Consider the following 22747-nt stretch of genomic DNA (forward strand, 5'->3'; position numbering starts at 1 on the left):
TGGATCGAGGTCTGTGGGGTTGAGAGAGGAAAGACAGGACTGACTCTCACTCTGTGTCCTTCCCAGAAATCTCCAGAAGCCAGTGTTGTGAAAATACTCTATTTATTAAAGACTGGCAGAAGGAAGCGGGGTTCTAGGTTCTGAGTGGGAAATCGAGTCCCAGCGCCGGTGGAGAGAAAGGAATATGGGTCAGCCGGCCACCTGGGAGGGGTCACAGGTCCGTAGCTGGACCCCAGTCATAGCCGTCCTCGTCAGAGGACTCCATATCTTGAGCTCGTGTAAACTTCTTCTTCAGGGCCTCCCGCCCGTAGGTCCTGGGGATCAGGAAACAGAGGAGAGGCTGTGGGCGGTGGGGAGGCTTGAACTACCCTTACCTGAGGCTGACTCTGCTAGGCACAATGGGCGTGGACAGAGATGAGCAGGACTGCTCGTTTAGGGGTCAGGCCTCATGAACAAACTCCTACACATCCTTCAAAGCCCCATCTCATGTCCTGTCCTTCCGGAAGCTTTCCCAGTCCTCTGAGGAAGCGGGCCCTGACTGTGTGGGGTGGGACTGGCCCCTCTGCTTTCATCTCGCCCAGAAGGATGGGAGCACATTTAGACATAGCTTGGTTCTGGATCCCTTCATCCCCTGAGCCTGAGTCCCAGGAAAAGTTCTGAGGGGCTCCAGTCTGGAGTACGGGGGCTCTTACCGCACGCTGTCCTGTCGCCACTGACTGTGGTGGGGGTGGGTGTCTACCTAGGAGGGGGGGAAAGGAGGTCAGCACTTCCCCCAAAGTAAGATAAACTGGGATGCAGAGCACCCCTGTCCCAACTCCCCACCTTGGCCCAGGCAGTGCTGCCCACAGGCTCTCTCCTAGCCCCACACAGGTCTGCAACTCGTCTCTAATTTTCAGTGAAAAGATATGCTGGGATGGGGGGAAGGCCTTGGCTGAGATCCCCTAGCCTGTCAGCAAAGGAGGAGTTGGGTTTCCCATCTGCACAATTCCTGAGGGCTGTTAGGAGTTCATAAATAAGTTCATATATGGAAAGTGCTCAGGATAGTGCCTGCCCCATAAGCAAGCTGCCATGGACAGTTGAGCAGGTCGGGTACTGCACAACTCCTGGGAGCACATCATAGATTTGTACATTTTCACATTTAACTAAAGAGCCTGGAGGAAGGGGTACCTTTGTCAAATTTATAGAAAGGCACTGTGGGGGCTGAGGCAGCCTCACAAAGAATAAATACTATATAAATATTTGTTTTTGGTAAACACCCAAGTCGTATGGGCTGGGACTTGGGTAAGCGCATTGAGTTTAAACAACCACCTTGTGACCTCAAGATGTATCTATTCCATAAGGAAACACAGCGGTGGAAACGTTTGTTTTAAGTTGTTCAGTGACGCATGCATTCAAATAGCCTAGGTCTGGGTCTGAAATACTGATCTCAGCAGAGAAGCTTCTGTTTGTTGATATCCTAGGGGGAAACAGGTTCCCTCACCGTGTGTCTCAGCTGCATCCCGAGACCCTTGCCAGGGCCACCCCCGTGCCCTGCTCACCTGGGCCCCTCGGGGACCGGAGGCTCTCCCATGATCCCGTGGGCTCTGGGGCTCATCCACGAGCACGGGCTCCGAGGACCGGGCCAGAGCTGGCGCCGGGGGACCCTCGTCCACGTCCGTGTGGGGCCCGCCCTCGCCATCTGTCTCGTAGTCACTGTTGACCCGGCTGTCACAGCTCAGATCTGCAGAGCTGTCGGCCAGGCCGTGGTGAGGGAGCTCCAGGTTGTCCTCTGAGGAGTTGTCCAGCTGTGGGGCGGGGGGGCCAAGCTGAGCCAAGACCCCCCCCCCCACACACACACACCAAGCCAGGCCCTCCCTGATCTCAGACCGGACCCCCGACTGAGGACACCAGCCTTTGACCTCAGTCCCAAAACAGGCCAAGACCCTGACCTCAGGCCAAATCTTGACCGCGGACACGCCCCCAGCCCTGACCCGGTACCTGGTCCTCGGCCGTCCAGATGGGCCGGGTCTGCTGCTCGCGGATGATGGCCTTGAGCTCCTCGTACCAACTGTCACTTGTGCCATGCAGGGGAATGGTGGCTGTGGGGAGGGGGAATCAGCGCGGCGGAGAGACTCGGTCCAGGCCCCATCGCCTGCCCCGGATCCCCAGCTCCCAGCCCACCCGTGAAGAGGTGTTTGCTGTGCTTCCGTAGCTTCTGGGCTTGCGTGTAGAGGCGGCGGGTGCTGCGGCGGGAGGCGGGCGCCAGCCACTGGCGTAGGGCCTTGAGGGCCGGGCGGCTCTCGGGGGCGCAGAAGACCACGATGGGGTAGTACTGCACGTAGTTGAGGCGTTCGACCGCTGACGGCGTCACGTCCAAGAGCGCGTGCTTGTTCTGGGCCCAGCCCGCAGTGGAGACGGTGGGAGGGGGAGTGCGGGGGGCGGCGGGGGACAGACCGCAGAGACAGAGCAGGAGACGGGTCAAGAGGCAGGAGAAAGATCAGCTGATCAGAGATGCAGGTGAAGGGCCAAGGTCAAGGTGGGCCCCAGCCTCGCAACACAGGCCAGCATGTCGGAGGGGTGGGGGCGCGGGGGGAGGCTGGGATAGCCCCGGGCTCGCCGCTGTGTCCCTCCCGAGCCCCCACGTCACAGCACCTCCCCGAGGGGCGCCGTGGGCGTCCCTGCTGCTCAGCATGGAGCAAGAACAGGTCGGAGACCTGGGCCTTGGTTTCCCCACCCTTGAAACAGGACCCACAGCAGGGCCCTGCTTACTTTCTCCGCGATCACGCGCACGGTGTCCAGCTTGATGATCTTGGAGGGGCTATCCATCCTCAACACACTGTCTGTGGAAGGGAGAGAGAACCCGGCAGCTTCAGAAGGGCATTCCCCTGGCCACTCAAATTCAAGCCTCCCTGCCCCTCGCCTGCTCAAGAACCCACCATGGCTCCGCATCGCCCTGCGAGCAATCCTAACAACAGCAGCAGCCCCCTTAGCCATGTGCCTGACACTCGCTGCCCTCAAGTCTCCCTGCTGACCACGGCCTACACTGCTACTGACCCATCAGGCAGATGGGAGACCGCCTCAGGGACATAAGGTCACTGGCTCGGGGTCACAGAGCCAACACGGGGCAGGGTGAGGAGCCTCGTTTGGAGTCTGTGTTCCAGACACTGGCTCTCCCACACTTGACCCCAGCTCGAGGCCTTTGCTCAGACTGTGTCAAAGGAAGCTGCTCTCCCATCCCCCATCTGTCCTCTAGGACTTGATAGAGCACTGCTTCCTCCAGGAAGCCCTCTAGTATAGCCAGGCAGCTGAAGGAGACCCGCCCTGCCCGGGGCGGGGGGCGCCTAAAAGGAATGGGGGGAACACAACCTTACCTGTTTTTTTATTGTTATAAAACACGCATAACATAAAATGTACCACCTCAACCGTCTCTAAGCGCACAGCTCAGCGGCGTGAAGCACGCTCCCACGGTCCTGCAGCCACCCCCAGCCTCCGTCTCCAGAACGTTCCATCTCCCCACACGGAGACTCTGTCCCCACCCCCTGCCCCAGCCCCGGCTCCCACCCTCTCCTCTCTGTCTCTGTGGACGGGACTCCTCTGGGGACCTCCTGGGAGTGGGGTCCTCCTGCGGGATGTGTCCTTCTGGGTCTGGCTCCTCTCACTGAGCCCGGTGTCCTCGGGGTCCCTCTGAGTCTTGGCAGGTGTCAGGGTCCCTTCCTTCCTGAGGCTGGATCGTGTTCCCGCGTGGGGATGGACCACACTGTGTGTATTCACCGGCCTTGGGTCGTGTCCACAGTTTGGCCGCTGTGGACGATGCTGCTGGGAACGTGGGCGGGCAGGTGCCAGGGTGAGCCCTGGCCTTTACTTCTCTTGGGTGTAGATCCAGACATGGACTCGCTGGCTGGGTCAGATGGTGACTCTGTGTTTAACTTTCTGAGGAGCTGCCAACTGTCCTCCCCAGCGGCCACCCCCCTCTATTCCCCCGGCCATGCAGGAGGGCTCCGATTCCCACATCCTCACGGACACTGGCTCTGTTCTGTTTGCTTCGTTTGACACTATGGCCCTCTGAACCACACCCAGGGGCCTCCTCCCGCCAAGTTCCTGTCCCACAGGCCCCGCATCCCAGGGTGCTCTTGGAAAAGCCTCCGGAAAGCTGCTGAGCCCCCCGGGGCAGTGAGAAGGCCAGACGGACAAAGAGCCTCACCTCCTGAAACACTCACAACTTACACGGGCACGAACACCGTGCCTGGGAGCCCCAGCCGCGAGCCGCCGTGCAGGACACATCTGCCGCCTTCCCCGACTCATCCCTCCCGCCGAGCACAAGAAACCCCATTTGAGAGGCAAGGAAGGGATGTCTCAGAGAGGGCAAGCGGCCAGCTCAGGGTCACCCAGCCACACGGAATAGGAAGGAATTTAGGGACACTGACCCACTGGACTCCCTGGCACTGCCTCGAGCTGACAGATGCCCACCCAGAGGATCCTCCAGCAGCTAGATGAGATGTTGTACCTCCAAAAGCCCCTCCACCCTCCTCTGGGGGCTCCTAACCAAGATCTCGACCCCACAGGGCTTTGAGCTGAGGCTTTATTAAGTGCATCTGCTCTGCAAATAGCGCCCTCTGCTGGAAAGCAGCTACAGGCAATATGTAAATCAGTGGGTGTGGCTGTATCCCAATAAAACTTTATTTGCAGATGCCGAGATTGGAAGTTCATTATCATTTTCACGTGTCACAGCATTTTCTTTTACCTTCTCTTCAACCATTTAAAACGTGTACCTACGGGGTGCCTGTGTGGCTCAGTGGGTTAAGTGTCCGACTTGTGATTTTGGCTCAGGTTGTGACCTGGGGGTTGTGAGATCGAGCCCTGCATGGGGCTCTGCGCTCAGCGGGGAGTCTGCTGGAGGATTTTCTCTCTCGCCCTCTGCCCCTCCTCACTCTCGCGTGTGCACACACACGCTCTCTCTCTCTCTACAAATAAATAAATCTTTTTTAAAAAGTGTAAATATCATTCTTAGTTAGCAGGCTGTATAAAAACTTAGCTGATGGGCCACATCTGGCCCGGGAGCTTTCATTTGCTGACCCCCTACTCCAGCTTGTTTCTGTAGTGGCTAATTTGGGGTCTCCTCAGGGCAATCATCTTGTTCAATGCTGTGTCTGTAGCTCAATAAATATCTCTTCAACAAACGAAGGAACGGGTAGCACGTTGGCTGCCTGGCGAGCTGTGTTAAGAAGGATTCTGAGGCTCCATCCAGACTAAGAGTGCCAAGACTGATTCAGGACATCTGGCCCCCGGCATTCGAGGGGTGCTGGTGACTCATGTGCCTCATGCTTCCACGGGCTGTTCTAACTCTTCTCATAAACAGCAGCAGCGGCAGCCTGGTCATCAAGCTGCTTTGGTCCCAGAGGTGGGGAAAGGGTTGTCAAATGACCCCCCCCCCCCACTGCAAACAAAGACCTGGGTTCTCACCTGCGATTTCGAACTGGTCAGGCATCTCAGCAGTCAACTTCTGCATCGCAATGTCTGCCACGGGCCCCAGGATCACCACCGGGCGCTTGAAGCTGGCTGAGGGGCAGAGAAACGGCAACAATCAAGGTCCCATTTGCAGCAAAGACTGCTAGCTCTAACCAGGCCCATGGCCACCCAGCTAAAGACTACGTCTCCCAGCGTCCCCTGCAGGCGAGGACAGCCATGTGACTAGTCCTGGCCAATAGGGTACAAGCAGAGTCGATAGGCACAGTTCCGCTCGTATCCTCCCAGGAAAGGTAGGAGCCCTCTTCACCTTCTTGCCCCTTGCCCCTGGCTGGAATGTGGGTGTGGGTGCACCATCTTGGACCATAGTAAGGCAGAAAAACAAGATGGGAGGGGACCACCCCTGGCTGTTACTTAAAAAAGGCATCTTGTCTGTGTCTGCAGGTGTCACATGGAGTCTGTTAGAGCCACTGAACCTAGCCAACTCAGTGGTCAGCAAACTACAACCCGGGGGCCACATCCGGCCCACTGCCTGTTTTATAAATAAAGTTTTATTGGAACACAGTCACATCCACTCTTTTACGTACTGTCTCTGGCTGCCTTCCCACAGAGCTGAGTCGTTCTGAAAGAAACTACCTGGCCCACAAAGACTAAAACAGTTTAGTGTTGGATGGATACACCATTTTAGCCATGAGGAAATGGGCACAGAGGGCAGGAGGAAAGGGGGTATCTGCTCTTGTTCTCCTCCCCTGAACTCCAGGCCTCTCTCTCTCAAAAGCTCCATACATTCAGATATTCTAGACATTCTTTTTTTTTAAAGATTTATTTATTTATTTGAGAGAGAGAGAATGAGAGAGAGAGAGAGAGAGCACGAGAGGGAAGAGGGTCAGAGGGAGAAGCAGACTCCCTGCCGAGCAGGGAGCCCGATGTGGGACTCGATCCCGGGACTCCAGGATCATGACCTGAGCCGAAGGCAGTCGCTTAACCAACTGAGCCACCCAGGCGCCCTATTATAAACATTCTTTGGTCAAAATTAAGTTGGCGGCCTTTTATTTTTAAGTCTTTCTCAAAAAATAAAAAATAAGTCTTTCTCCTCTCCTGAATAGCTCAGCCCGTTCCCATCCTTCCGGCAGGTTTTTTTTTTTTTTTTTTTTTTTTAAAGGCCTCTGCACCTGCTGCAATTCTTTCTCCCCCGAGGCCGTGGGCGAGGGCTTGCTTCCCTTCCTGTAATCTGGATGGGGCTGTCTCCCCGCCAGCCCAGTGCTCAGAGGATCTATGATCTATGTGCTGCTTTTGTGTGTATTTCTAAATATTTGATTAATTTCTTAAGATTTTTAGCTTTTTCAAATTAATTGTTAAAACAATACATAACAAAATTTACTATTTTACTGTATATTTTAAGGGGTACAACTCAGTGGCATTTAGTACATTCACAGAGCTATGCAGCCACCACCCCTAGTTTCAGAATATTCTCATCACCCTGAAAAGAAATTTGTCCCCATCAGAAGTCACCCCCTAGTCCCCTCCCCCGGCCTCCACGAGCCCCCTTCCCGTCCGCGGATGAGCCCGTTCCGGACGTGTCACCCACGTGGACTCACACCCCGTGTGGCCTTCCATGTCTGGTTCCCTCCCTGAGCGTCGTGGGCTCGGGGTCCATCCCCAGGGCCGCGCGTGTGGGCGCCTCGCTCCCATTTGTGGCCTAGGGACGCTCCCGTGCGTGGAGGGACACACTGTGTTATGTCTCCTCATCTGTTGATGAGCATTTGGGTTGTTTCCACATTTTGGCTGTTGTGAATCACAATGCTGTGAACACGCGTGTGCAGGTTTAGGTCTAACGCCTGTTCACAGTATGGGTGTATTTTAAAGGGTGTCTGTTTAGCACCAGCAGCACCCACTGAATGTACAGCCTCCTCTCTCTGTGCTGTCTGGTGCCACGTGGGGCGATGGAGCACTTAAAATGTGGCTCGACGGCGCCTGGGTGGCTCCGTCAGTTAAGTGGCTGCCTCTGGCTCAGGTCATGATCTCGGGGTCCTGGGACCGAGCCCCACATTGGGCTCCCTGCTCAGTGGGGAGTCTGCTTCTCTCTGTCCCTCTGCCTGCCGCCCACCCCCCCGGCTTGTGCTTGCTCTCTCCCACTCTCTCTCTCTGTGTCAAATACGTAAATAAAATCTTAAAAAAAAAAATGTGGCTCGTCTGAACTAAGATGCACTTTGAGTGCAAAATACACACCAGATTTTGAACACAGTGCACACACAAAAAAGGATGTGGAATATCTCACTGACAACTTATAATCGGATTATCTATTAAAATAACACTTTGGCTACATTAACGAGATAAATTACTTAAATTATCTTTAACCATTTCTTTTTCGAGATTATATATGTCGTTTGCATATTTCAATTGAAATAGAAATTAATTTTTAAGGAAAGAAGCCCTTTCCTGTTTCCTTACTTCGGCACCCTACAATAACCCAAAATGGGTATTTTTGGTGGGAGTAGAGAGGTGAGGATGGGGGCTTCTGAAGGCTGACGTGGCTGAACACTTGGCCCAGAACTTCCAACAATCTTACGAGCCCCCCCCCCCCCCCCCCCCCCCCCCCCCCCGGGCCCCCCCCCTCCCCCCCCCCCCCGCGTTCATATGGCGGGTAGTGACCCTGCCTGGTCAGAGCGGACAGGTCTTCGCGGCTCCGATGGGTGGTCTTCTTGGCCCCGCGCCGAAGGCCCCTCAGCCGCCAGAACTCGGCCCGCGCGCTGGAGCCCGCCGAGGCACCCGGCCCGGCCCCCACGGCACGCTGGGCCTCCTCCAGACTGGCCAGCTGCTCCGCCCTGGGGAGAAGGCAGGGGACTGATCACCAAGGGCGGCAGAAGAGCAGCCCAGAGACGGTGGGCAGCAAGGCTATGCCCATCTCCGGCAGGGAAGCTGCGGCCAAGGGGGGGCCCACCTGCTCTGGTTGGGGATGATGCCCCGCTCCTGCTCCCGGAGGTCGCGGCCCATGCGCACGGCCAGCCAGTGGCCCCCGCGGGCGCGGCTCTGCCCGGGGCCGGGGCACAGCGTGTCCAGCACATGGAAGACGTCTCCGCGGGTGAAGCCCAGGCCCGATGGCGGGCTGGCCTCCAGCTCGAAGTGTGTGCGGATGTAGAAGGAGTCGCCCACGTGGGACTGCACCATTTTCCGGAAGACTGCGGACAGGGGAGGCTCCGTGAGCGCCCAGGCCGCCGCCGCCGGGCCCCGGCCCTCCTGGCCACACACACTCACTGTCCTGCTTCCGCTGTGTTACCAGCTCCACGTCCTCGCCCGGCGGCAGCCCCAGCAGGAACTGCACAGCCTCCTCCCGCGTCAGGTTCCGGAATGGCACATCATTCACCTGCCAGGAGGGGGGCACGAGATGGGGCGCAGCCCCGGGAGGAGGGTGGCGGGGACGAGACATGGCGCCGCGCTTGCAGGGCCGAGGGGGTCGGACACTGAACGGGGGTAAGATTGTACAAGGAGTGTAAGTGTAAGGAGGTGACGGTTGTGGAGGGAGGCAGGACTCGCCAGGAAGGCACGACCCGGCCGAGGCCGTGGCCCCGATGGCGCGGTCAGGACACGGTGGGCGCAGCCGGGACCCGAGCGACAAGATTACGATGCTGACACTGATAACAAGCACGCATCCTGGACAAGGTCATCATTTGGACAACGAGGTCGTGACAGCGATAACCAGGATGTGACGTGGACAAGGTCGTGACCCAGACAAGCCACGCCCCAGTCAGCAAGGTCGTGATCCAGCCAACAAGGTCATGACGCAGGCAGGGAGAGGCGTTGAAACGTGCAAATGCCCGTGGGGGTGTGGCCAGCCCTCGGGGTGGGCACAGGGGAGGACACGTGGGCAGGGAAGACTCGGGTACCACACCCACCGCCCGCTGCCCCAGGTCACCTGCAGAATCTGATCTCCCTCCTGGATGCCCTGCCCGTCGGCCGGGCTGCCCTGCTGCACCCCCGACACAAAGATGCCCACGTCGTTGCCACCGGCCAGCCGCAGCCCGATGGTGGTGCCCTTGGGGAAGCGGACCACCCTGGAGTCGGGGCTGTACCTGGGAGGCGAGGCAGAGGCGGGGTCAGGCCGGAGGGGGCGGGGAGGGGGCGTGCTGGGCGTCCCCGGGAGAGCCCCCACCCCCTCCGGGCCTCAGTTTCCCAAAGAGCCCCGCATGGCAGCCGCATCAACACGCTGGTGCCGGAAGGCAGGACTGTGTGCTAGGGAGGCGGCCCCGGGATGTGCGGGCCTCGGGCCGGCGGGCTGTCTTTCTGGGGGACATACCCACGGTCCTCCAGGCTCTGGCTGCTGGACACCCTGTAGATGTCATAGCTGCTTTGCCTCGGGGAGTCTGAAAGGGAACAGCAGTCTCTTTCCCAAGCCCGTGGACTGGTCCAGCCGCCACACCGCTGCCTGATGGCCTCCCTGCCCCATGGTGCTGTACACCCAGCCCCCCATCCTCCCCGGGGAGCTGTCCCTGACCTCTTAGGCCCATAACAGCCTCTGTAGCCCTGCCTGGCACAGCCTCACTGGCTGGGATCAGAAAAACCAGAGGGATGCTCAAGAGTCACCACCCTTCCGCCGCCTGCTCACCTGGTTCCGAGACGGTTCTGGAATCCACCGAATTTTCCCGCCGAAGTGGGGGGCTCTCCCTGGAGGGGAACAGACTTGGGGTGAAGTGAGGATGGATGCTGAGCGTGACTGTTGGAATTCTAACTTCTCTGCACCCAGGTTCAACTCCGGGTTCTGCTCCCTCCTAGCTGTGAGACCAGGGGGCCACTGCCCTCTCTGGGGATGGCTAAGTCAGCCATGTGAGCCAGCTCGGGAGTGGATCATCCACCCCCAAATCCTACAGCCCTCGACGGCGCCTCGGCTGTAACCTGTTGAGATCGCGCATCAGAAGCGCCCCACTAAGCCGCCCCAGCTCCGGACTCCCCGGACATTTACTGGTGTTTGGAGCTGCTGGGTTTTAGGGTACTTTGTTATACAGCCACAGATAACTGAGAGACCCCCTACCTCACAGGTGCAGGACGCCTGAGTAGGGTGCTCGTCATCTAACCCCCACGCGTTGGGCACTTAGGTTTTTAGGCACTGAGTTGTGTCCCCTCAAAATTCATCTGTTGAAGCCCTAACCACCCATCTCAGCATGTGACGGTTAACAGGGCGGGCCCCGATCCCTTGTGACTGCTATCCTTATAAAATGGGGACATTTGGACACAGAGACAGACACGCACAGAGAGGAGGTGGACACCTACGAGCCCAGGACTGCCAGGGGCTACCGGAAGCTCCGGGAAGCTAGGAGAGAGCCCCACCTGCGAGCCTCCAGGGAGAGCCGGCCCTGCCCGCGCCCTCATCTGCCGTCCTGAGGCCCCGCCGCCAGAGGATACCCATGCAAGGTCATTGCCTCCTGTCCCCATCTGTCATCATCATAAGGAACAAGCACCCATGGCTGTTGTACCCCCCAAGAGAAAATCCCTAATAGGCGCCTTATGCACTTTGAAGTCTTCTGGGATGTGTCGTAATATTCAGTTCCTTCTGCTTTAAAGTTGATCCGTATCAGGTTTTCCTAGGACCAAGAACCCAGAGCCAGTCCTGGGGGCAGGGAGGACTATGGGTGGACGGGAGACACCTCTTCCAGGCAGACCACCAGGTGGAAAAGATATGTCCATGTTCCCCTCCTGCTGGACCATTCTGGCCAATGGGGGTACGTACTCGGAGGAGTTGGTTTGGCTGGCGTCCAAACTGCGTTGCCCGTGCTGGGGTGGCGGTGGAACGTGCGAGGGCAGCGCCTGAGACAGCTCTGAGCCGAGGTCCGAGATGTCTGCAGGGGAAAGCATGTCCCCTCAGGCCTCCTGCCCACACCTTCCAAACTGGACCCACTTCACAGAGGGAAACATCAAGGCCCCTCGCAGCAAAGGGGCCTAGACCGAGTCAGGCTCAGCCAGGGCCTCCAGCCCTGACTCACTGTGTGGCCTTGGGCAAGTTTCTGTCCCTCTCGGAGCCTCGCCAACCCCCACCAGGCTCTGCCTGGCACTCTCTGCTCCCTCCCCGCCGCCCTCCGTTCAGCCCCCAGGGCCCGCCTTCTGGCCCCTCACCATCCAGGAGGGAACTGTCGCTGTCACTGACAGCCGGTGGGATGTTCACCAGGAACTGCCCGCGGTCCCTGAGCACCAGCAGGGTCAGCTTCCCCTCTGACTTCTCGATCAGTCGCCGTGTGTCACTCAGAGACAGATTCTTGCTGGACACACCGTTAATCTAAAAGGGGCCAGGAAGGAAGACAGGAAGTGAGTTAATGCAAGATCGGGGATACCAGAAATAGATAGCTTGGTGGTGGTGGGGGGGGACTAGAAGCACACAGTCCCCGAGAATTCATAAAGACAGCCATTCTCAAGAGGAAATAATACAACTGGATTCCTCCCGCTCTGAGGAGACCATGCCCAGAAGTGACTCCTGCAAGAATTCCAGAATTGGCCAATTTCCTAAGGGGTGCGGTGAGCACTAGGGGAAAATGAGAAGCAGGTCGAGGCCCCATCTCCCTAGAAGGGGAATTTCTCGGGAGACACTAGGAACGAACATTAGAAACAAGTCTAAGTAAGGAACAGGGAGTGGATAGCCCAAAATACCAGAAGCAGACGATCTGTAGGAGGTACTAGAAACAGACATTTAGAGGTGCGTCAGAAACATAATTTGGGGAAGAATTTAATGTCCTCTCTGGGCGCTCCGGGAATCCCTTTCTAACGTTTCCCGGCAGGTGCGTCTGTTTTCATTTACCCTGGGGATTGTGAGTTTGTCATTCCCCCCCGCCCCCCCACCACACTGAGCTACCTGTTTCTAGTGTCTGCCCCAGACCACTAGAAACAGACAATTCCTCGGGGTCACTGGAAACAGATAACTCTGAAGAGGCTCTCAAAGCGATCAACTGGAAATGGTTTGGAAATCAAACACTAGGAATCACTAGAAACTGATTTTCAGGAGAGGAGTCTGGAAAGAAACCAGCTCCAAGACAGAGCCGCGCCTCTAAGCCTGGCCTCTGGACCATCAGCCCTGACCAGCTAGGGCAAGTTGTGGACTGAGCACCGTGGGCCAGCGCCCCCGTGTGATTCTGGGGATACTAGAACCCGACATTTGGAGTGTTAGAGCAGAGGTTGGGGGCAGGGGGGATCCTGCGTTGTCCTCTCTAACCTCTGGGAAACAGGCAACACCCAGCAGGCCGATGGTTCCAGCCAGCTCTGCGGACCTTGCTGGTGGCAGGCTCGCCCGGTCTAGCCCCCGACAGGAAGCCTGGGCTCACCTGTAGGATGAGGTCTCCTTCCTGCAGCCCACGGTTCCTGGCGGCCAGGCCCGAATCGGTGATGTGCTTGATGAAGATCTGACTGCCCAGGGTGACCCCGAACTCTGTGGGGGGGAGGAGGGAAACTGAGGCGGGGCCTGGGCTGTGGGCTCCTCTCAAGCTCAGACTTCCCACCTGCCCTCGGCCCTCCTGCCTGCCTTCTGGGCCGCCATCCCGCAGGGAGAGCTCGGGCCCGGCTCCCTCCATGCCACCCTGGGGCTGTTCTGACAGGACCCAGGACCCAGGATGTGTGATGTTAGCACAGAAGGTCATGGGCAGGGGCCTGGGAAGGAACAGAGCCCTGGTCCCCGTCCCCAGCGCCCTGCTCACATCACCACATGGGTGCTCTTAATGACATCACCATCAGTGTTCAGGGTGTGACTCTTGCTATTAAAATCCCAAGGTGGGGGGTGCCTGGGTGGCTCAGTCGGTTAAGTGTCTGCCTTTGGCTCAGATTGTGATCCCGGCATCATGGGATCGAGTCCCCCATCGGGCTCCCTGCTCAGCAGGGAGCCTGCTTCTCCCTCTGCCTGCTCTTGTGCTCTCTCTCCCTCCCTCTCAAATAAATAAATAAAATCTTAAAAAACAATAATAGTAAATAAAATTCCAAGGTGGGGACAGATGTCCAGTGCCATTTGTCACATCATGTTTAGAATTCTAAGGTCACAGTGCTGCCGTTGACTCGAGATGGGGTCAGAGGTCACGTCCCTGCTGTTGGGGTCATGAAGGAAATGCCAGTATCATGACACTCTATAGATGTCACAGTGGGTGAGTTTCCCGGGGCTGCTTGAAATTGTCACAAACTTAGTGGCTTTTAAACAATACCAATTTGGAATCTCATAGTTCCGGGCTCGGAAGTCCCAAAACCCCGGCGTGGGCAGGGCTGGTCCCCCCCGGGGGGCCCCAGGGAGACCCGGCTCTGGCCTTTTCCTGGCCCGCAGCCCCCCTCCATCCTCACCGCCAGCAGCGCAGGGTCTGCCCATCTCTGGGACTCCCACCCTCTGCCTCCCCCTCGTGAGGGCCTCGTGAGGACGCCGGGCCCCCCGGGAACCCAGGGTCACCCTCACCCCGGGAGCCGGGACAAGGTGCCCTCTGCCACGTGAGGGGACACGTCCCAGGTCCGGAGGGGCCAGGACGGGGACACCCCTGGGGGCCTTTATTCTGCTGACCACCCGCCACACGGGACGGGGGTCAGGGCAGTGGCGACCCCCCTCTGCGGGAACCCTGGGCCCCACGGCCAACAGCACACCCCAGCCGCTGGCTCACCTTCGCTCTCTCGCCTCCGCACCAGCATGGACTTCACGGGCCTCATCCGCACATCCTGCTGTGGCAGCCGCTTAAAGCCAGACACCAGGGCCAGCCCGTTGGCCTCAGAGTTACCACCGGGGGGGCTCCTGCGCCCGTGGCTGCCGGCCCGGCTCCGGCGGCCCGCCCTCGGCCGGCGTGAGCGCTCGCCCCAGGAGCGGCCGGAGCCACTGGATGTGTCGCCTTCGTAGCCCTGGCCATGGTCGGCCTCGTCGGAGTCCCGATGTCCCCGGCCAGAGGGGCTGGCCTTGGTGGCAGGCAGCTGGATTTTCCGCGGACGCTTCACCGTCTGTTAGGGGAGGAAAGGGGAGGGCCGGCTCAAGGCTCTGCCCCATCCACTGGGTCGTCCTGGGGGACCCTGGCCCCTCTCTGGGCCTCAGCGTCCAAGCTGTGAAATGGGGACAAGATTCCACTCGCTCGTAGACGCTTACGCTCAGACTGCCCCATGAGCTGCAGGACCAGGTGGGGCCCAGCGGGGGGCTGGGGGGGGCAGAGGTGCCCCCTGTACCAGGGGCTGCCCCTCCCACCCGACCCCCACTCACAATGTTGGCCAGCTTGGTGCAGGTCTTGAGTATCTGAATGGCAAAGGTGGAGGTGACACTCTCCATGGAGACCCCATTCACCATGACAATGTGGTCCCCTGTCCTGAGGGAGGAGGCTGGGTCTCAGGGAGGAGGCCTCACCTTGCACTTTGGGGCGGGCACCCCCAGTTCTACAAGGCCTGGTTCTAATTCACTGGTGTCCCATGTCTCACAAAGACATTTATCCTTCTGGGCCTCAGTTTCCTCATCTGTAAAATGGGGGCCTATCTTGGATGCTACTGTACTAATAAAATGCAACCACAGAACAGAAGCTGTGGTTATAACGGGTGTCTCCATACTCCTCATTTCTTCTGTCCATCCCCTCTTTCTGCTATTCTCCCCCTCTTTCCCCATCTGGGTTTCAACATCTCTCTCTCTCTGAAGCTGTTCCTTGATTCCAGGCTGAGCCAGATCACCCGTCAGCCACTCAGGGCCCAGAACCATTATCTCCCAACCTAACTCCCAGGAGCCTCCTGCCCCCAAGGGCTCAGACCACTGGGTTTCCTTCCCTCCAGCCAAAACAGGTTTCCCAGTCTTTCCATTCCAGGAATGCCGTGGGGCCACTATGACCCCGAGACCTACATCGGAGGACCAGAGAGTGCCTTGGGGAGAGGGAGGGCCACATCGCCAAGGCCGTCCTGCTACCAGCTCCAAGCCCTGTGTTGGCAGAGCTGGAAGGCGCCAGGCACTTTCCTGGCTCCTAGCTTTGGCCCACACAGGTCCCTCCTCTTGGCCAGCAACCCTGCTGCCTTGATACGCACAGCAGTCTGCCCTCCGCTGGTCCCCCGGGTACCACATCAGACACAACCACGGATCCACTGGGCCGGTCTCGGCCCCCAGAGATTGCAATGCCGAAGCCTCGCCGGGGGTCCTAGGAGAGGATGAGACATAGGATGAGCTTCTGCTTCCCGTGGGGACAAAGGCTCTCCCATCCTGTCGAGCAGCCCAGGATCAAGAAGACATTCTTGTTGGCAACCACGCGGGGAGAGGGAGGCCTCACCTTGCAGAGCGTGGCCGTGTGCTGTTCCCAAATGGTCAGCTCCTCCATGTCCAACACCTGACAGGAGGGAATGGAAGGTGGGCGTGAGGCCATGGCAGGTCCACTGGAGCACTCAGGGGTCCCCTGCCCTGGGTGAGGAGCCCGGCTCTGACACTCCCATGGTCCAAGCCTGTGGGCAAGTGGCTACCTCTCTGGAGACCTCAGCTTTTGTATCGGCAAAGTGGATTTATGTCAGGGGTTCTCAGTTAGGGACCACTCTGCCCCCCAGAGGACATTTGGCAACATCTGGAGGCATCTGTAGTCATCACAACTGGGAGTCCTCCTGGCACCGGGTAAGTGGGGGCCAGGGGTGCTGCTCAACCCCCTACAGAGCAGGGCAGCCCCACACAGAGTACAATCTGGGCCCAAATGTTCATATGCCAAAGCTGAGACCCTGGGTTAAGTGAACCAAACTGGTAAGAGCAGAGGAAAGGCAAGTGCCTGGGGGGGATGGGGGGGGATCAGTGCCTCAAGGGATCCATGCCTGAGGAGGTCAAGCCTGGGGGGGGGAAAATCAGATCTGGAAGGCAGAGATTTTTGTTTGTCTCGTTGGCAGCGGAGTCCTGATTCACAGCAGGGATTCAACAGCTGTTTATGGAAGGAGGGAAGGAAGGAGGGAAGGGCTTCCCTTGTGCCGAGCACTTCCATGTAGTATCTCATTTAATCCACTCATCGAAGGGAGATTCTAATATCCCCATGTCACAGAGGAGGAAACTGAGGCACACAGAGAGGCAAAGTCACCTGCCAAAAGCCAACAGCACTGATGGAGGTGGCGGCTGCGGACTGCGGAAACACCAGATTATTTTCAGGCCCACGCTACAGATGCACGTGCAAGGCCGCACTCCAGGACACCCACCCTGCTAGAGGGAAGGCAGAGACGAGGAGCCCACCCCCCCCAAAACTCAGTGGCCCCATTTCCCTGGGGGGCCTGGTAGAAAGGACGCCCCCTCCCCAGCCACCGCAGGTGGGTGATTCCCCCGGCAGAAAACCCTGCGCCGGCAGCCCCAGGGCCTTTTCTTAATGGTTCCCGGGAGAGCAGCATTCCTGGCAGCAAGAGTGGGGAGGAGGGCGGGGGAAGAGAGGAACAAAGCCCGGGGCGGGGCCTTCCGGGCACTCCGGGCTCCGCAGTTACCAGGGAGCTGAGAGGACAAGTCTCACAACCAAGACTCAAACCCCTTGACTGGCGGTGCTGGTGGCTCTCCCAGCCTCAGCTTCCCCTGCTGTAAAATGGGTTGCCCCCATCCCCGCTGCCTGGTCTTTCAGGGTTGAGGTGCCGGAGCGGGCAAGGAGGAGCCATGCGCCAAAGGCAGAGAGAGCCTGGGCAGAGAAGCTTCCAGAGACGCGGCAGCTGTCCTGAGAGGGGCGAATACAGACTTTCCTCCTTTGCACATGGATAAGAAAACACCGTTCCGTAGCTGGCGGCCGAGTGCTTTCCGCACACCCGCTCGTTCAATCCTGGGGGGCCCTCGGATGTGGCACCACTATTACTCCTACCTTAAGGGAGGAGAAAGGAAGGCCCAGAGAGGTCCAATACCTTGCCTGAGGTCACACAGCAAACGGGGGACACAGGCAGCCCGTCCCACACCCTCGCTCCTCACTGCAAGGCCACAGCACCCTTCTGCTTAATTCTTGTTTTGTTTTCTTCTGAAACTTATTTTTCAAAACAGAGTCTTTTTACTTGGCTTTAATTTTACGCTTTGAATCAGGAAATGGCCTCCAGAATTTTGATTTCCTGGCCTTATTTTAAGAAACAGCCCTAGGGAACAAGGGTCCCCAGGGAACAAGGGCCCCCAGGGGGACAGGAGCAGGTGACCCAGGCTTGTCCGGCCTTGCGGTTCGTAGGTTCACCTCCTCAGCTGTCAGAGGCCTTGACTAAAACCCAGAGGGCTGAGCCTAACCCCACTGGGCCCCTCAGCCCAGTTCACCTCCACAGATTTCCCCTGTGCCAAACACACACTCCCAGGATTTGTGCACAGCTAGCCCTTGCCACTAGGGTTCTCAGCTCAAAAGCTGCCTCCTCAGGGAGCCCACCTTGGCTAGCCAAATTTCCCTGGCTCCCTATCACTCTTCCGTGTTTTATTGTGTTTTCTCGTGGCCTTCAAACCATCTTAAAATATCCTGTGTAATCACCAGTTTGCAAATTTCTGGTCTTTCCTCCCGGGCTGTGAAGGCTGGGTGGGTGAGGCTGTCTCTTTGAGCTCTAGTGATGGCCACTGGCACCTCCCAGGCCCTGCGATTAGCCTCCACTCCAAGCCTTAGCACCTGCTGTATGTACTCTCTGGGCAAACTCCTATTCATCCTTCACAGCCCCAGTGCCACTGTCTCTTCCTCCAGGAAATGAGTCTTCAGTGGCCCCATACACACATCTCACATCTCTAATTATTGGAATCTGGGATGTCTCCCATACACCCCTCTAGTCTGGGGCCTGCTGCTGGGCAGGGCTGGGGGCCCTGGGACCCCCGCATCGTCCCCACAGGACCAGCAGGGAGACAGTTTGGGGAACGGGTGAATGGTGACATAAAAAGTCTATTCAGCCAGGAATTCAACCTGTGTGTCCAGAATTGCTAGACCCCTCAGCCAGCGGCCCAACCAGGTGAGCTCTGAGGGGGCGGGGCCTGCACCTGCTTCCCCACCTGGAGCCCCAGGCCGGTGACAAACAACGAGGAGAGGAGTCGCCCAGAGGGGGCAGGTCAGGTGGTACCCAGTCACACAACCCCAGACACTAGGCTCGGGGACTGCAGTCCTCTCTCCCCCTCTCTGCCCCCACCTCTGGGAACAAAGGCGCAGGGGGAGGCGGGAAAGGGGGCCACAAATAGGCCACTTGGGGGAGGGAATTCTGGAAGCTGTCCCCGCAGCCAGGAAGAAAGCTGGCGGGAACCTGAACGGCCCGGCCTTAGGGCTCTTGGCAGTGTGGTCTGGGGGGGGAGCCACATTCCCCCTACGGCCTCAGTTTACCACCACCACCACCCCGCCCCTCCGCCCGGCACTATCGGCGATTGTGAGTCAGCTCAAGCTCCATGCCTGGAGGGTAAGGTCCCCCCAAATAGAGACACGGAGATGCCCTCCCTCCCAGCAGGTTTGCTCTTGCGTAAAACGGCCTCTCGACCCCTATCTCTGCTGCCCTTGTATACAGTAGGCGCCCAATACATGGTGGTTCCTTCTCCAGCAGCCTCGTCGGGTTCACCGAAGCCACCCCAGCCCACAAAAGAAGTCACTGCTGCCGTTCCACGTTACTCAAGCTTAATTCGGCGGAACACCCTGGGAGCCCGGCGTAAACATCTTTACGGGGCACCTAATACGTGCCAAGCGCTTAAAGACACATTTTCCTCTTAGAATCCTCCCTACATCCTTCTTTAAAATGAAGATCACCAATTTTATAGGCGAGGTACGGAGAGGCCTTGATTCATTGGCCCGAAGTTATACAGAAAAGCCAGGATTTGAGCCCAGGTCTACCGGGTAACGGAGGCAGACCTTGGGGCAGAAAAAGACCCCAGAGACAGTTTTGGGAGACCAGCGGGCGCGAACGCCCCTCGCTGCGCAGCCTCAGGCTAGCCACCCTACTCCTCTGGGCCTCAATTTCCCCATTTGTAATCTGGGGTGATCTGGGGTCCTGGGTCGAGGTCGCAAGCCCCACTGCAGTTAGATCCCCTCCCCCTCCCGCCCTCTGCGGGCTACTCGCCTGGAATCTCACCGCCATGGTCCACCCCCTGGGCTCTCCAGCGCCCCTGCCCCTGGGGGGCCTGAAAAGGGTCAGTCGTTTCCCACCTTGGGGTGAGGGAGGAGGCTGAGGATGCTGGCGGCAGACAGAGCGCCCGGCTCTCGCCCTCCTCCAGCCCGCTCCGCGGCTCCCGGCTGCACCTGCCCCCCTTCCTCCTCCGTGTCCCCTACCGGCCCCGCCTCCGCCCCGACACGCCTTCGGGACGCCGCGGAGGCCGCCTTCGCCCCCAATCGCAGGATCCAGGCGCCGGGGCGGGAATACCAGGCCGGGTTTTCCACCCAGCTGAGCACTTGCCGGCCGTCGGGGAGGGAGACCGGCCAGACAAGGCTGCAGTGAAGACCCGGGAGGAATTCCGGCTGCGTGTCCGAACGGAGCCTGAGATTCAACGTCCGTGGACCGGGCCCCTTTCGAGGTTCAGTTGGGACATCTATTGCAACAGGAGCAGGGTGAGCGCCAGAGACCTCCAGAACAGAACGCTAGCCTTCCTCGGGGCACCCCACCTCCGGGATGTTTACCCCCGTTACATAGAAGGGAAACTGAGGCCCGGTGAGGTCTGAGGCACGGACTTTTGATGCACGCAGGTGCGCGGCTATACCGCCACCGGGGCCCCGCCCTAAGGCCGAGCTGCTGAGAGCTCGGTCTTCGCACCCCGCGCGCGGGGCTGGGCCCCCAGCTGAGGAGGGCGGGGCTGGCCGGAGGAAATTCTTCAGGCTCCTGAGAGCAAAGGTCAGGCTTCCTCCTGAGCCTCAGAAGGTGAGATCTGGGAATGACGGGACCAGGGCAGGAAGACCTTTCCTTGGGGCTGGAGGTGGGGGTTGAGTGAGGGAGGAATCACCTGGATGGTCGGGGCTGACCCTGGCTACACCCACACATTCCTTACTGCTATATAGACCCTGACGCCCAACTGCTCCTGAGCGGCACCTCATGCCAAGGTTGAAAGGGCAAATCTAGGCATAGACACCCCTTCCTGGCCTCATGCACTCAATTCTGGCAAAGAGGAATCCCACCCAGGCTGTGGCACAGAAAGGTAGACAAGAAACGAGGAAACTGGGGGATCAGGAAATGCTTCCTGGAAGAGGGAGCATTGCAGCTAGGGTTTTGAAGTTTGGGTAAGAGTTTGCCAAGTGAACAAGCAGACAATATAATAAAAATCTTTGAGGCTCCCCCCAAATTGACTTCTTACCCCTCCCCACTGCAGTTCTCCCAAAAACACAAGTCCGCAGAGCCCAGCCAGCCAGCATGGGCCCCTCAAGCATCTCCAAAGGTCCCCAAGACAGTAAGCCTTTGCAGAAACCCCTCTGAGGACCGACTCAAAACCTCAGGGCTGGAGGGGGGAGCTCAGCTTTTTCCCATTGTGATCTTTGGCCACCAGCAGGTGGTATACAAAACCATTTTAGGTGGAAAAGGTCAAACTTTTTTTTTTTTTAAATAGCTGTGTATTTGTTTTAATGAGTCATAGGAAAACATAAATAAGCTCCCCACTGACATGCATCGTGGGTGTTCGTGGCTGTGAGTACTCGGGAGTGGCCCATATGTGGGGAACATCCTGAGCTCCTGCTCTACCACAGACCTCAACACTATTGTCTATGGACTAAATGGGTTGAATTTGTGGTAATGAGGCTCCTGGCTCACGTTTATTGAGTGTTTGCTTTGCTACAGTTACACATAATGAAATCCACGTGTCCGTTTGGCAGCTGGGTTGAGGGGCAAGCCTGACTGGCAAGAGCAGCGTTTGGACCCCGATTTGGCTCTGTTTGACCCCACACCCCTCACTTTATACGAGTGTTTCTCACTGTAGGGGAATTTGCCCATGAGGGCCGCTTGGAGATGCCTGGAGACATTTTGTTTTGTCAAAACAGACTGGTGCTCCTGGTGTCAAGTAGGTGGAAACCAGGGGTGCTGCTCATCGCTCCACAGCACCCAGGACTGTTCCCCACAAGGAATGACCTGGCTGAGGATATTAATAGCACTGAGGTAGAGAAACCCCACTCTAGGCCACTCTCAGAAGGGGGGCAACCACCCCAAGACACATGGTCTTCTTCCAGCCACCCAACATGCTGCCCCCATGTATTCATGCCCTACTCAAGAACTCTCAATGGCTCCCTAGTACCCATCAGACAATCCTGTGCTCAAATGCAGGTTGTTTTATTTTTTTAAAGTAAGCTCCACACCCAAGGTGGGGCCTGAACCCATGACCCTGAGATCAAGAGTCCCAGGCTCCACCAACCCAGCCAGCAAATGCAGGGTTTTGAAAAAGGGTGTGGCCAGTGCTGCCCCATAGGCCAGAGGAGCTGGCTTTAAGCCCACTATTCCAGCCACCCCCCAGCCAGATCACTTTAAGGAAATAAAAATCTGCCTTCGGTCAGTCTACTTCATTCATGCACTCATTGTTTTTATTCGGCCATTAACGCAACAAAAATGTCTCAAGCCCCTACTATGCACCAAGTACCTAAGCAGGAACCCGGCGGAACTAACTTCTGATCTGAAATTTCAGTGCCAAATTCAACCAGGAGGGAGAAGCGCGGGCATGGCATGAGGGAGTGGGGAAGGTGGGGTCCCAGAAGTACCCCTGAGATGACTCTGCTCCGCCTTTCTGAGTGCCTAGGGGGAAACTGAGGCCCAGAGAGAGAGCTGGGGCTGGACTGAGGCCCCCGAGAGTGGTGGCCACAGGAGGGGTGAGAGCGTGGGGGTGGGGGCTCACGTAGGGGGCTTGGGGCCCTGTGTATACCCAGGACTGATGAGACAGACCTAGGAGAGCCAGACAGTAATCGAATCGTCACATAACATAAAGAAAAAGTACTACCTAGGCTTCTGAGAGCATTGGCAGGGAGACACCACAGGGGCTGGGGGCTCAGGGAGGGTTTCCCTGAGGAATGGCATTCAAAATAAGAACTGAGTTTAGTAGGAGTGACCTAGGTGAGAGGGATCCAAGCCAAGGAACAATTAGACCTAAAGGAGATGAGGGAGGAGCCATGGAGAGATCTAGGTGTTCCGGGCAGCGGGCACAGCCTGTGCAAAGGCCCTGGGGCAGGACCAGGCCTGGCATGTTGGAGGAACAGCTAGGAGGCCTATGTGACTGGAGCAGAGTGGGCGAGGGGGAGAGGGGGAGAGAGGGAGGCGGGAAGGGCAGGAAGAGGAACGAGGGGTTGGGGGGCTGCGGGGAGAACTTGGGCTTTTATCCCCAGGGAGGTGGGCAGAGGGGAACCCTGATTTGGGTGTTCACAGGCGCCCCCTGGTGGCTACTGAGGGAAGGACGACGGTGGGGGGGTTAAGGCAGGAGCAGGGGGACCAGGGAGGTCAAACCTGGAGGCCCTGCAAGGTC

The 22747-nt window shown here is 58.1% G+C and overlaps 1 protein-coding gene across 1 annotated transcript in view; it reads right to left on the reverse strand.

Annotated features, from left to right (window-relative positions):
* Nucleotides 1–85: 85 nt before the first annotated feature.
* Nucleotides 86–22747, reverse strand: part of TJP3 (tight junction protein 3) — a 27056-nt gene continuing 4394 nt past the window's right edge. Inside the window, exons 2-21 of the mRNA XM_025861424.1 lie at nt 15669–15725; nt 15430–15539; nt 14630–14732; nt 14049–14376; nt 12744–12847; nt 11548–11707; nt 11165–11273; nt 10046–10104; nt 9737–9803; nt 9356–9512; nt 8698–8806; nt 8384–8621; nt 8071–8267; nt 5440–5550; nt 2749–2819; nt 2161–2371; nt 1978–2078; nt 1539–1784; nt 693–739; nt 86–314 (exon numbers count right to left, since the gene is read on the reverse strand). Coding sequence (XP_025717209.1) covers nt 212–314; nt 693–739; nt 1539–1784; nt 1978–2078; nt 2161–2371; nt 2749–2819; nt 5440–5550; nt 8071–8267; nt 8384–8621; nt 8698–8806; nt 9356–9512; nt 9737–9803; nt 10046–10104; nt 11165–11273; nt 11548–11707; nt 12744–12847; nt 14049–14376; nt 14630–14732; nt 15430–15539; nt 15669–15716 — 2679 coding nt within the window. The 5' untranslated portion in view covers nt 15717–15725 and the 3' untranslated portion in view covers nt 86–211. The remainder of the gene's footprint in view (nt 315–692; nt 740–1538; nt 1785–1977; nt 2079–2160; nt 2372–2748; nt 2820–5439; nt 5551–8070; nt 8268–8383; nt 8622–8697; nt 8807–9355; nt 9513–9736; nt 9804–10045; nt 10105–11164; nt 11274–11547; nt 11708–12743; nt 12848–14048; nt 14377–14629; nt 14733–15429; nt 15540–15668; nt 15726–22747) is intronic.

The sequence above is a fragment of the Callorhinus ursinus genome, unplaced genomic scaffold, assembly GCF_003265705.2.
Source record: "Callorhinus ursinus isolate GAN/ISIS: 27379988/994484 unplaced genomic scaffold, GSC_fseal_2.0 scaffold77, whole genome shotgun sequence".
Lineage (NCBI taxonomy): Eukaryota > Metazoa > Chordata > Mammalia > Carnivora > Otariidae > Callorhinus > Callorhinus ursinus.